Genomic DNA, 14,680 nt, shown 5'->3' with positions numbered 1-14,680 from the left:
ATTACGCCTGCTGTTTCTCCTTGAAAAAAATTCAACTTCAACAAATTGAAAGCTTAGGATTTTGATGTCTCAATTTATCTTCACAAAAAATATGCTTTTTATTTATGTACCCTCACTATTCAGATCAGTGTTTGTTTTACAACCTATTCAAAAATGAGAAAATCCTTTAAATACCTACAAATCCTTGGAGCTGGATATCAATATGTGGCTTTATGTGACTGTAACTTTAAATGTATGTTTCCTGCTATCCACTTTTCCTGATTTTGCACCCTCATACCCGGCTGTAACTTTAAATGTATGTTTCCTATATCTGTATTTACTGCTTGGCTTTGATTAGTGACATTCATTATCATACCCCTAGGGGCACATTTACTAATCCACGAACGTCCGAAAAGCGTCTGAAAGCGTCTTTTTCGTAATGATCGGTACTTTGCGATTTTTTCGTAAATTGTCGCGACTTTTTCGTAGCCGTTACAACTTCTACGGAAATTGTCGCGACTTTTTCGTAGCGTTACGACTTGCTCAAATTGATGCGACTTTTTCGTAGCCATCGCGCCGAGTACGAAAGTTTTGGATTCATTCAAGCTTTAGTATCGTGACTTTCCTTGGACCAGGTTGAAGCTGCAGAGTGCCATTGAGTCCTATGGGAGGCTTCCAAAATCCTGCAAAGTCTGAAAGTTTTGCCCGCCGTTTACAAGTGCTCAATACGAAAAAGTTTCGACAAAATACGAGCAAATTGTAACGGCTACGAAAAAGTCGCGACAATTCGCACAAGTCGTAACGGCTACGAAAAAGTCACGACAATTTACGAAAAAGTCGTAACAGCGACGAAAAAATCGCAAAAAAATACGAAAAAGTCACAAAATGTTCGTTTCCAATCTGAATTTTTCCCATTTGGATTCGTGGATTAGTAAATCAGCCCCTTAGTCTAATCACATTTCCTGTCTCTGTGTAAGGGTAAATCGTTATCTGATAACAGGCAATAGGTGTGAATTTGGGTGTATCTGACTATTTGGGCCCTCCTCTTAGAACCATGTGATTCTCTTGAACTATTTCCTTTGGATCACTCTGGAAGCAGCTCGGCTGGGGGTTGCAGCTCGGAAGTATAGCAAATTTAAGTAAACTGCAATGAGTTAGACAGAGTTGGACAGCAGTTGGAACAGCAGTGAACATTCTCCATCTGGGACTTTACCTGCAAATGGCAAAACTCACTTCATTTCTAATGATTGTATGCATGGTGCTCCCTAAGGTAGTCGCTTCCTTTAAAGGGACAGTAACACCAAAAAATGAAAGTGTATAAAAGTAATTACTATATAATGTAATGCTGCCCTGTACTGGTACAACTGGTGTGTTTTCCTTAGAAAGACTACTATAGTTTATATAATAAAGCTTCTGTGTAGCCACGGGGGCAGCCATTTACAGGAGAAAAGGCGCAGGTTACTTAGCAGATAACAGATAAAACCCCATTATATTCTACAAAGCTTATCTGTTATCTGCTATGTGCCTGTGCCTTTTCTCCTTTTTCCCAGCTTCAATGGCTGCCCCCGTGTTGACATAGCAGCTCATTTATATAAACTATAGTAGCGTTTCTGTTGCAAACTTACCAGTTTTACCAGCGCAGGGCAACAGTACATTATATTTTAATTACTTTAAAACACTTTCATTTTTTGGTGTTACTGTTCCTTTAACCCTCCTGTTGTCTGTTTATACTCCATCCACATATCCTCCTCCCTGCTCCCATCTACATACTCCGGCTCCTTCACCCTTTATAGTTACTTACAACACCTCTGTCCCCCGGTTACTGTCCGTACGCGGAGGCGCACTCATTTTAAATCCTCTGCTCTCATCTTCTCCCTCTTTTTCCTACTGTTGCTGGCTGCAGGGGATGTCTCTCCAAACCCCGGGCCCTGCTCCATACCTACTTATATTCGTCCTTGTCCTTCTGCCCCGATGTCTAAAGCCTGTCATTCCTCTGCTGCTTCTAATCTTATTCAGGTTCCCACTCTTCCTCCTTCCTGCCCTCTGTTCTCTTGTGCCCTTCTTAATGTCCGTTCCTTAGCTAACAAAGCTACACTAATCCATGATCTGTTCTGCTCTAAATCATTTCATCTCCTCGCACTAACAGAAACCTGGCTTTTACAATGACACCGCCACTGAAGCAGCGCTCTCTCATGGCGGTCTGTCTTTCTTCCACACCCCCCGGACGCGGTGGGGGAGTTGGAATTCTCCTCTCCTCCCGCTGCCGGTTTGCATCTATTCCTATTCCCCCTGCTTTTTTGTTTAACTCATTTGAAGTGCATGCCCTTTAGATCTTCCATCCTCTCTCTGTACGGGTGGCTGTCATTTACAGACCCCCATCAGCCTCCTTCTCTGCTACCTTCCTCTCTGATTTTGAAACCCTGCTCTCTTTTTTCCTCTGTACTGACGGCCCTGCAATCATCCTTGGGGACTTCAACTCCCACATTGATGATCCCTCGCAACCCTGGCCCTTATGTTTACTCCGCCTAACCTCCTCCTTTGAACTCCAGCAGTGGACAAATGCTCCGACTCATAAGGATGGCCACTTTCTGGATTTAGTCTTTACCAAAAATCTGTCCCTTTCTGATTTTAACAGTGTCCCCTTCTCTGACCATCACCTGGTTACATTTTCTGTCTCTCACTCTCCTTCCCAACCTGCTCCTTCCCCCACTTTACTAATTCGAAATACACGTGACATAGACCTCCGGGCCTTAGCTCGCTCTTTCAGGTCCAGTCTCTCCTTATTTAATGAGATGTCAGACCCTGACACCCTGGTTAGTGAGTACAACAGTATACTAGCCTCCACCATTGATTCATTTGCACCCCTTCAGCCTAAGCGTACTAGGGTTCAAAACCCACGCCCCTGGCTGAATGTGCGCACCAAATTCTTATGCTCCTGTGCGAGGTTTGCGGAACGTATGTGGAGGAAATCCTGTACGCAAGCGGACTTTATCCATTATAAATTCCTATTGGCCTGCCTCAACTCTGCCTTATCGAAGGCTAAACAGGAATACTACAACACACTTATAAACAACAATAAATCCAACCCGAAACGCCTGTTTCTATATTCAATACCCTTCTGCGTCCCTCACAGACTCCATTACCTCACTTTATGCACTCTCCCCAGGACTTTGCTGATTTCTTCATGAACAAAGTGGAGTCCATCCGCAATCAGATTCCCCCCTCTACTAATACAGATCAGCTCCTCCTTCTTCAGCCCCCCTCTGCATGTCTTAGCTCTTTTGGTCCCGTAACTGTCTCTGAACTCTCCCGGCTTCTATTGTCGGTTCCCCTCACCACTTGCTCTCTTTACCCTATGCCTTCTTCTCTGCTTAAACACTGTGCTGCCAGGCCCGGATTTGTGGCGAGGCCACAAAGGCCCGGGCCTAGGGCGGCATAAACATAGGGGCGGCATGCCGCCCCGCTACACGCAAATTTTAAAATTTTGCTCCCATACGGAGCAATGGGGACCTCTCCCCACTGCTCCGTATGGGAGTTTTAACTTTGGCGCATGCGCGTTAGCGCGGCAGCAGGGGAGGAGGAGGTGGTTTGCACATGCGCGCTCGCACGGCGGGTGGGGGTGGTAGGGGGCGCCGAATGGGGGCGGCCTCGGGGCACGTCATTTAGAAATCCGGCGCTGTGTGCTGCTGAACTTACTCCGGCTCTTACTCACATCTTCAACTCTTCTCTGTCTTCTGGAAGTTTCCCCTCTTCCTTCAAACAGGCCTGTGTCAAGCCTATCCTAAAAACGAACACGCTGGACCCGTCCTGTCTCTCTAACTACTGTCCTGTCTCACTTCTACGCTTGCCTCTAAAATCTTAGAGCGTATCGTCTTCTCCCGTATAACTAACTTTCTTAATGCACATAATTTATTGGACCGGCTGCAATCTGGCTTTCGGCCTGCGCACTCTACTGAGACAGCGTTGTGCAGAGTTACGAATGATCTTCAGGTTGCCAAAGCCAAAGGTCACTTTTCTATACTAATCCTCCTAGATCTATCGGCTGTGTTTGATACGGTTGACCACTCCCTCCTGATGCAAATTCTGCATTCGATTGGTCTCCGTAGTCAGGCTGCATCCTGGATCTCTTCCTACCTCTCTAACCGTTCATTCACTGTCTCCTATGCTAACAAAATCTCATCTCCAGTTCCTCTTAATGTGGGGGTACCCTAAGGATCTGTACTTGGGCCGTTGTTGTTCTCCCTTTACACGCTGTCCTTGGGAGATCTTATCCATTCATTTGGCTTTTAAATATCATCTGTATGCTGATGATACCCAAATTTACTTTGCGACCCCCTCGTTAACAGTTGAAACTGAGACTCAAATCTCTAACTGCCTCCTGGCTATCTCTAATTGGATGAACCAACGCCACCTCAAACTGAACCTAACAAAAACTGAACTAATGATCTTTCCGCCTACGCCTGGTCCTACTCCTTCCCTTTTCTATCTCTATTGAAGGCACCCTCATCAACCCTGTCGATTCAGCGCGTTGTTTGGGGGTGATCTTTGACTCCTGTCTCTCCTTCTCTGACCATATTAACACCACTGTCAAAACCTGTCACTTTTTCCTGCGGAATATTGCCAAAATGCGTCCCGTTCTCTCTACTGCAACAGCCAGGCTGCTCATGCATGCTCTCATCCTATCCCGACTTGACTACTGTAACCTGCTACTAACCGGCCTCCCTAACTCCCATCTTTCCCCCCTACAGTCTATATTAAATACTGCTGCCAGAATTCTCCTCCTCTCATCCAGCAGAGTTCAGGCCCTTCCTCTGCTAAAGTCCTTATCGTGGCTTCCTATTAAACAAAGAATATTTTACAAACTCCTTCTCTTAACCTTCAAAGCCCTCCATTCCTCTGCCCCTCACTACATCTCTTCCCTTGTGTCTCCGTATGTTCCTGGCCGACTCCTTCGTTCCTCACAGAGCAACCGTTTGGTTGCGCCCCCCCTACTACTGCCGTTTCCCGCCTTAAACCTTTCTTCCTTGCTGCCCCTTACATTTGGAATGCCCTCCCTAATTTCCTCTGGAGAGAATCCTCCCTCAGTCTTTTTAAAACCAAACTAAAAGACTACCTTTTGGAGCACTCACCCAGCACCTGATCTGGGAACTGGCACTTATATTGTAATGTCACCCACTGTGACCTACAGCACTTATATTTGCCTATTTGTGTCTGTAAGTTACCCCTCCCATATAGATCGTAAGCTCTACGGGGCAGGGACCTCTATCCTCTTTTGTCTTTGACTTTTACCTTATTACAACTGTATCTTTAATTTATTTGTGCTTATTGTAATACTTTGTATTTATCTATTTTAATACCCCGTTTATATTAATGTATTCTACTGTACAGCGCTGCATACATAAGTAGCGCTTTATATATAAAGATATACATACATTTATGATACTGTATGTTACATACATCTTACAACTGAAATCTTTCTTGACATTTTCAGACAATGGGCTCTGCACCTAATACTTATAAAGGAACATCAAAATTAGAGAAGTCATGTAGGTTATCTATGGAAATTACTTTACAACAGTTTTCATTTTGGAATGCCAATATGATATTGTGTTGTGCAAATATGGAAGTTGCACTCACCTTCTATGCACTCGCCTTCTATTTATACTATACCATATCATGGTACCAAGGCAAACAGGCCTTTATAGTCTGTTAGAAAAAATAATTGTTTCTAAATGTATTTTAGCTGACTATTTAGAATGTTTTGAAAAGGTTTCTTTTAATCAGCTTAATTTATAGTTATTGACACCATCACTTAATGTAGGTAATAATTAGATGAACACACAGGAATAAAAAAAACAAAACATGCAGCATTTATTAATTTATACAAAAGGCAATCAGCATGGAAAGGGAAAACAAACTTTATATAGCATTGTTCTAGAATAACAATATACCTAGGAAAAGCCAACCTGTTACCAATTATTGCTGCAAGATAACTCCCTGCATGCTCATTTAGCACACTTGGTCTGTCATTCACAGCAATTTACAGAGGTCTGGTTAGCTAGCCTATACTAAAGAATCTGAGACATAGGTAGTATGCATTTAAGCTATACATAAACAACACAAAAATGTGGAGTCCAACTTCTGTCTTGCACAAATAGGGGTTCTGCCTGAGCTTAACAGTAGGGAAAGGTCACATCCATTAAGAATGAATCAGCAATGTTTCATAAGGTTTGTAAATGTAAAATGTGTTGATAAGTTTAAACAGTCTCTTGAAACCAACCAAGTTCCAGTACAATTATGTTGTAACCTTAAATGTAAATGCCAGTTCTTTACACGTTGACAAGAAGTGTGACACTGTATCAGAATCTACAGAAGTCCCCCTTTACACAAAGCACAATATTAGATTAGGGATATGAAATTGGTGGCCCATGTGCTATTACAGGACTAACATTTCCAACAATATAAAGTCAACAGCTGCTAGATTCCAATCCTTGGCCCTGTCCAGTATACGAGGATCTGAGCACATAACACTTTTAAATTACTTTCAGGAAGGACAGACCTAGATTCAGAATCCGCTGCACAATCTATGTGAGTTGCCAGAGATAGGACAATAACTCCCTATAAACCCAAAGAAAAGCAGGTTGCCAATCCCACTATAGAGGGTAATTTTGACAATAATGGTGCTCTATATTTGCTTTAATGAAATATATCTCACTTTTAATATAATCTCCCGCCCAAACTCTCACCAAAAGAAAGCTGCTGAGCAGTCACACAAGGCATTAATTTGCAAGGCAACCTAGGAGACTTCATAGCATTTTGTTAATGGCATTTTTGGAAGACAATTTAAGTAGTTAAGCTTAGTCAATACAAATAGGGAGCAGATATAGTATTCACAGAGGTGAACAATCTCAAATGTCATAAGACTCCTGAAGCTTCTCTATCCACATGGCTGTAAAAGGTATACAATATAGGTATACAAGAACAGATTAAGTTTAGGATTGAATCTTTTCCCTTTGTCCAGATTTGTAAATAGTACTATTATTCATTAATCTCAATTCTCCAATTATGACAAATATTAATTGGAAACAGAACTGGATAAAGGTATTGGGACTTTAGTGACAATGTTATACATAGTCTGGCATGTGTTTTTTCCTCTACACAGAACCTACTGGGTTAGGTTATTATTTTTATAGAAACCCCCATTGATATAATGTACATTAGCAGAAGATTTTAGGTGATGGTCTCATGGTTAATATACAGTACAACCTATAACCCAGTATGTATAGTTAGTAAATGTATGCTCATTATGTTCGTTTCCCCCATGCAAAGTCTGTTTGCTACTAACCATCACATGACTTTGCTAAAATATTTAAATATATACATTCCGACACAAAATAATCTCTTTTCCTGCAAAACTGGGTTTCCAGTAAGTTATAAACATCTATAATATGCATTGCATAATCACAAGGTACCATGTTCCTAATTGAATGTGGTAAGCGCACAATACCATCAATTCATTTTGTTTCATTACATAAGTAGATTAGAAGAAAGGAATCCATGTTCATAACAGATTTCCATTTACAACAGTTTGCTGGAGCTGTCAGACAATCAAATACATAATATTGCATAATATTCAATAATCCACATAAGCTAGGCAAACAGTAGACAAAAATCATATTGTACTTAAAGTAAGGATGGATATGTACAGTAATGACTCCTAAGTATATAACATGACATGGGATTTAGCTGTTGCCAGGACTCGCCGTTATAAATCTCCATATTTATATATATATATTGTTATACATTTTGGAGAGGGCACAAAAGAGCATAGTTCCAAATATCTCCACCCTATCTGCCCTTCAAGTTGGACTCCAGCTCAAGAAAAATTATGCGAGGGTCACAACATTGTAAGACTGTATGGGGCCCACTGGCCCAGTCATTTCTTCAGCCTCTACAACCCATATTTGTTCAGTTAGCTGAGTGGGGGCCCATGGATTTCTAATTCCATCCCTGGTCCTGTCTACCAATTCTCATAGGAGCAGAAAGGACAACGTCCAATAGTTTAGAAAGCCATTGGGCACATAAAGACTGCCCCATGTGAGTCTTTAACACATAAAATAGGGCAGGCAATAAGGACAGTGATCCTTTATGTTCCACCCCTCCGGAATGCAATGCAGCTGAATACACAAAGTTTAATACAAATACAGACTAGGCTGGGCTATTTCCCTCCTTTCATCAGTGTCTAATATAACTGACCCCGTCAAAAAACAAATGTTCCTATGAAAAAAATGTATCTAAATATGTATTACCCAAATGTCCCAATGTACAGCTGTTACATTTAGCCATGTAATTTATATTTTTCCTGCTTTATTCAGCTTACTATGAGTTTCATTAAATTATTATTTTCTGTGAATAAGTCTTATCAAAGATCAAAGAAAATATGAATGAACAAAATTAAAAAAAATAAATATAAGATGATGAATTGTGAATAGATCGATATGTGTGTATGGATATATATATATATTATTCACTGAATGCACTTGCCTATACAAAGGATTAGGATTTGGTTCTTAGGAAAATCCTGTGTAGAATGTACTGCTTTTCGTTTATACTTTTCAGAGTGTATAATACTTTGGGTTGACCAAGCAACAAGTGCAATACATTTCATGTAAATGTAAGAGTCATTCTGTAGGTTACATTTTATTAATTTATAGTTGATGAAAAATGCATCAAAATAAAAAGTTTTTATTAAGCATGGTACGGGTCTGTCAGTTACTCTGTCAGAGATGACTTCAAACTGTAATGTTGGGCGGACAGAAAATTATTCCACTCCCAGGTTTGCCTTTCAGCAAAACAGCAGTATTAGGCTGGGGGCAGGGCCAGAGAAGTCCTGCAGGTATAATGCAACGTTTTAAAGTCGAGGTCCCATGTATTTTGCTGCTTTGAGAGCTGAAAATGATCAGAATACAGAAGGCAAATGTGTTCATGCCATTTAACTTAATGTTAATACACTGTATTGCATGTAATTTTCATTTTTTAAGGCATCCAACAAAATATCAGAGATAAAAGTGGTTCTGTTATCTAGTCCTAACGAAATTCTCCAACTGCAGGTATGGGATCCTTTATCTGGAAACCCATTATGCAGAAAGTTCAGAATTACAAGCAATATCCCATGTCAAGCAAATAATTTGAACTAATGATTTTTTCTATGTAGAACAATAAAATAGTACCTTGTACTTGATGGTAACTAACTAGCTGAATATTGCATGCAAAACAATCCTATTAAGTTTCTTAAATGTTTAAATGTTTTTTTTTTAGCAGACTTAAGATATGGTGATATGTTGAAAAATTTTGGAAAGACCCCCTATCCAGAAAACCCCAGGTCACAAGCATTCCAACAAATATATAAATATAATGCAAAGTTCTACAGCCAAATAGCTGTTTTTACTAATTGCCTTTTTCCTTTTGACGTGAGAAGTCTGAAAAACTGGCAAAATCATGTCATATTTCAGTGCAGAATCTGAACAGTTAAGAAATAATTTGCTTTGTTGTTTAAAGGGCAACTGAAGCCTGACATAGACTAAGGTTGTACCAGTTCATTTTATGGCACACAGTTGTCATGGTGTTTATCAGTGGCAGCTGCCTTTAGTTTTCCGATATACTTCTGCAGTATCATTAAGAGTCATGGAAAATAGAAACTTTTACATTCATATTCTAGAAAATTACATTATAGATTTCATATTCCAATTTTTAAACAAAATAGAAAGTATAAAACATTTTGCTGAAACAGGGTTCAAAAATGTATTAGTGATATTTTTCGTCGGCAGTAAGGGAGGGCACCAGCAACCGGGGTCCACCAGGTTTTTTCCCAGTGTCCCGGTGGCCCAGTCCGACCCTGGCTACTATTTAAACATCAGGGATTTCAAACCTTTCAGTATTCAAAGTTCTGATACTGAAACCCTTCATCTGTAAATTATTTTGTCAGTAGGGCCCTCTGATCCTGTATTTATTCTGTAATCCTTGCCTGCTAATATTAATGTAACACCCCATTGGTTATAAATTATTGTTGCAAAAATACATGATGATGCAAAAAAATGAACCCTTTAGGCGAGAATTGTGAAAATGTAAAGATGAATAAAAACATGGAAACAACAAAGTTAATATCTAATAAAAGACAAATCTGCTTGCAGCTCCATTCTATGTAAGTTCTACATATTTCTGTCCCTAACATACAATTTATAAATGCCCATTTCAATTCTACCTTTAGTACAATATTACAAAATCTAGAGCAAGACATACATTTTACACATCAGTATTACATTTAATAATTTAATTTTAGAAAGAGTTTAATTTATTTTAATATTATGGCAGTTTAAGAAGAGCTACTACATACTTGATTCTCCTTCATGCAAGCAATAAACAGAGAGTGCTAGTTAAGTTTGTCTGTCTGTCTTTCTCTATCACAATTACTTGCCTCAACCTGCACAAGACAAAAAGAAATGAGTGCCAAATAAGTGCAAACTAATGTGTGTTGACTGACACTGTTTTTTAAATTATTTTTAAAGCTTCTTCACATATTTACAGATATGAATTTTCGCTGTACAACTGTATATCCACTGAAATCTAAACAAGACATAAATCCCTTGTAGGTAATTGAGGGCATTTAGCCAAAAATTATTAATCAAAGAGACAATTATCCCACTTTGAAAAAACTGTTATCCCAAAATAAATAATTGCAGACACAAATAACCCTGGAATTAAGACACTCGAAAAATGAAGTAAATCTATGTTTCATTGGGATGGACCAAAATGTATATGCTGTATGCAGATATTTTTCTTCTATGTGTTCTTGCCTGCTGTCTTACTGTCTTCATGCAAAAGAAAACATGGTTTGGATGCCTTATTGATCCTTGATTTGATTCCTAAAATGTATGCACTTTCCAGAAAATTATGTCTTACGTGCTTAAGGAAGTCATGGAAGACTAAACAAACTCTTGCAAATAAAAATACTACTTGTAACATGTCACAAATCCTGTATATTAAGGTTTCTAATTTCTATACAGAATGCAAAGGTAATGCATTGGCATATGGTGATACAGGATGTAAGATAAATGCATTGGGTTATGGTGGTACCTTATCTGTCTTTTTCAAAAGTGTTAAAGAAAAAACAGTTACTGTTTATGTGACTATTTCATATGGACAGTCATTTATATTGGCTTAAGTCAGTATTTTATTGCAGTGCTTCCTATATTTGCTTTAGTTGTCCCTAAATATTACTATTATATTTAAAAGCAGATTTATGAACAATTATTCCTACCAGTATTGCAGATTTTCACAAGCACTTTCCCACTCTATAATGAATTATTAAGCCCCCATTAACTTGCTGCATTGATGTTAATGCAATGCTGGTTCCATGGGGTGCTCTAAGACCCCATAGCAGAGAATGGCATTTGGCCACTCAAAGAAGTGGTATACATTCTGATAAACAGAGCTTTCATTCTGTTTTGTTACACTCCTTCCTAAATCTAAGGCAAGGTGATTTGCAACTGTGTTTAGTTCACATCTGTTCAAACAACTCAATTAAATTAAATCAATTAAAGATACGAAACACTAAAATATTCAAATATTAGCACATCTCCGTGTTTGATGGGCAACTAATTATTACCTCATAACGCATGTACACATACAGCAGGTTCTTAAAAGTGTTTGCTCTGTGCAGTCACAAAAGAATTTTGTAAATACTATAGAAAGTTTACAGGTTTAAACTGCAGCATATGCTCAGCTTTACTGTCACAGTAGAACTGCTGATTCTGTAACTAACCAAACAACCTCTCCCGGAGACTAGCACAAACTCTCTGAACAATGATTGACCAAATGATTGATTTTTGGGGGAGCATTCACACAGGCTATATTAAAGATCAGTCTAAACTCTTTATACTTGACTCACCTGTTATTGTTCCTTTGAGATCATTGATTGACAAATCACAAAAAGCTTTGTGTTAATGGACAGGACTACTAAATAAATAATGGGGGTTATGTAATATGAGAGGTGCAAAGTTTGCTACACTTTTTATCACCTATAGCAACCAAGCTGCAGGTTGCATTTCCAGACCACCTGTTCAAAAGTAAAAATCATATTGGTCGCTGTGGGTTACTGCTCCTGGGCAAACTTTGTGTCTTTGATTACATATTGGGGAATAGGCCATACTATGTGACTCCAATGTGCAAAAAATATTTTTCCAATTCCATGCTTTTTACCTATAACGCACAATTCTATTGCACAATTTCAGAATACAAACTGGTACAAATGTTTCAGCTTGACCATTTAGCTTGGGCTTGCTGTACAGGGGTATAACAAGTGCCAATATGTGCACTAGACAAAGGGAGACTTGTACTTACCACCTCAAGGTTTTAAGTGCATAGATCCTTTTGTGCAAGAACTCACTGCTTGCTGCACAATGGCAGGTGCAATGGTATGTTCCCAGGGCACACTCCTATAACAGAGTTCAATAGATGCAAGCACTTTATGGATAGCATTTTAATGGGTGCAATTCTGTCTACCACTATACTTATTAATGATAAACAAGTAATGGTTATATCCCTATTGTAACCCTTTGATAAATATGCCCCTAAAAATCCAATACAAGTTAACAGAGAGATGAGCCCACCTGCTGCAGCGCCAACTTCAACCTTAGATAAATATGCACCCAAGATCCTTTTATATAAAAGGGCAAATTTTAACAATAGGAAATCTATATACAGGTATGGGACCCATTATCCAGAATGCTCGGGATCTGGGGTTTTCCGGATAAGGGATCTTTCCGTAGTTTAGGTCTCCTTCCTTAAGTTTACTAAAAAAAAAATATTTGAATAGTAATTAAACCCAATAGGATTGTTTTGCCTCCTATAAGGATTAATTATGTCTTAGTTTGGATTAAGTACAAGGTACTGTTTTATTATTACAGAGAAAATGGAAATCATTTTTAAAAATTTGAATTTTTTTGATTGAAATGGAGTCTATTGGAGAGGGCCTTTCCATAATTCGGACCTTTTTTGGATAATGGTTTTCCGGATAAGGGGTCTGATACCTGTATATCTTTAATCTTAATATACACCTAATTTTTAACATTCTGTTTTTTTTGTTTTTTTAGCATTCTCTAATGCCCACTAACCATGCTCTGTTGGCTGTCTGCAGTTAAGCACTTTTGAATATTTGGGGGAAAGCAGGACAGAATTGGACCTAAACAAGAAGAATTGCTGTGGTGCAGCTTTCTCTGGTTCAAGTCTGACTGTAACATCCTACATTTTTTTTTAAAATTGCCATCTTCTACTGTAATCATTCTTCAGTATATATTCTTTACAAATACCATAACAGAAATCATGAGGTGCATAAAAATATTGCTAAGATGTTTTGGTTTGTTCTTTTACACAATTAAGCAGTATACTGCAAACCAGGCAGTGGCTGATTCCTATTACACCATGAGTGATGCAGCTTTTATTGATGGGTTTCATCAGCTCCAAAGGACACCATTATTGTACACTTAACTGTGTTGTATAAATGGGTTACTGGTGAGTTATACAAGAACACAACTATAATTTTATCTACTTCAACCACTCCTGAGTTAAGTCCTGCATTTATATTAGTGTCTCTGGTGCAGGCGCAAACTTTTTTTCCAATTTTTATTTTTTTTTAGAATCCTGTTAAAAAAAAAAGAAGGATAGGAAATTTGGAACAGTAAAGTTTCCTGTTCTTGACATCTGTTTGCAAAACTGCAATGCTCTGTGAACAGAACGCAGTGCTTAAAAAGGTGCATTTATGTCTTCTTGTCTTGTTTTTCAGAATAAAAAACTATACAGAATTAGAAATCTTCCAGATATTTCTTTTTTTCTACAATGTGAGCACACTGAGCAGCCTTATCAAGATAAATAACGTCATTATTACTGCCAGAAAAAGTTGCACAAATAAAATCACTAAAAAAAAAAAAATGAAAACAGGTAAGTGCTGGCTTTCAATCACATATTCTGACTTATTTTGACTGTAAGAAGTAACTCAGGCTTCAGCGAAGGTCAGCCAAGGTGGAGTCTCACCAAACATTTGTGGATGGCTATACACTGGGAACACAGACCCAAATGGATGGTTTTTCTTTTCACCAACTAGCTGGAGCCTCTGATGTACTTGGTTTCCTTTTTGTTGGTTTTCATTCTAGTATCTGTGGGACTGGTGGTACTGCGAGCTCTGCTGAGATGTTGTAGAGTAGCCCATGGCATTCTGGGGCTGAGAAGATCCCTGAACATTGCTTTGGTAACCCAGACGCGAAGAGGAGTGCTGAATGGAAAAAAAATGAATATATTATACAATATGTAGTTTTATATTTATAGCAAAATTGTTTTCGGGGCTGGAACTAGGGGTAGGCAGAAGAGCCAAGTGCCTAGGGCACACCGGTTGGGGTGTGGTAGGGCCCTAGGCACATACCTCTTCTGTCTTCAGTAACTCCAGCCCTGTAAAATAGTGCAGTGAGGCACCAGGACATTTGCAAGAATGTGGGGGGGGGGGGGTTGCTGTGAAGGATGATGGCAGGGGGCTTGCCTTGGGCACTCTTACCTATTGGCCTGGAATTGATGTATAGGAAATAGCACTGAACCAAATCAAGGTTTGATTGTTTAGTACAGGATGGTAGCTTACATTTACAAATATAAAGCA

General features: G+C 39.0%; 1 protein-coding gene across 1 annotated transcript in view; it reads right to left on the bottom strand.

Moving 5' to 3' along the window:
- Window positions 1–13,662: 13,662 nt before the first annotated feature.
- The window catches only part of cdk19 (cyclin-dependent kinase 19), a 75,596-nt gene continuing 74,578 nt past the window's right edge, over window positions 13,663–14,680 (bottom strand). Inside the window, 1 exon segment of the mRNA NM_001114040.1 lies at window positions 13,663–14,305. Coding sequence (NP_001107512.1) covers window positions 14,183–14,305 — 123 coding nt within the window. The 3' untranslated portion in view covers window positions 13,663–14,182.

This window comes from Xenopus tropicalis, chromosome 5 (assembly GCF_000004195.4).
Source record: "Xenopus tropicalis strain Nigerian chromosome 5, UCB_Xtro_10.0, whole genome shotgun sequence".
Taxonomy (NCBI): domain Eukaryota; kingdom Metazoa; phylum Chordata; class Amphibia; order Anura; family Pipidae; genus Xenopus; species Xenopus tropicalis.
This window is presented reverse-complemented; position numbering and strand designations above follow the sequence as displayed.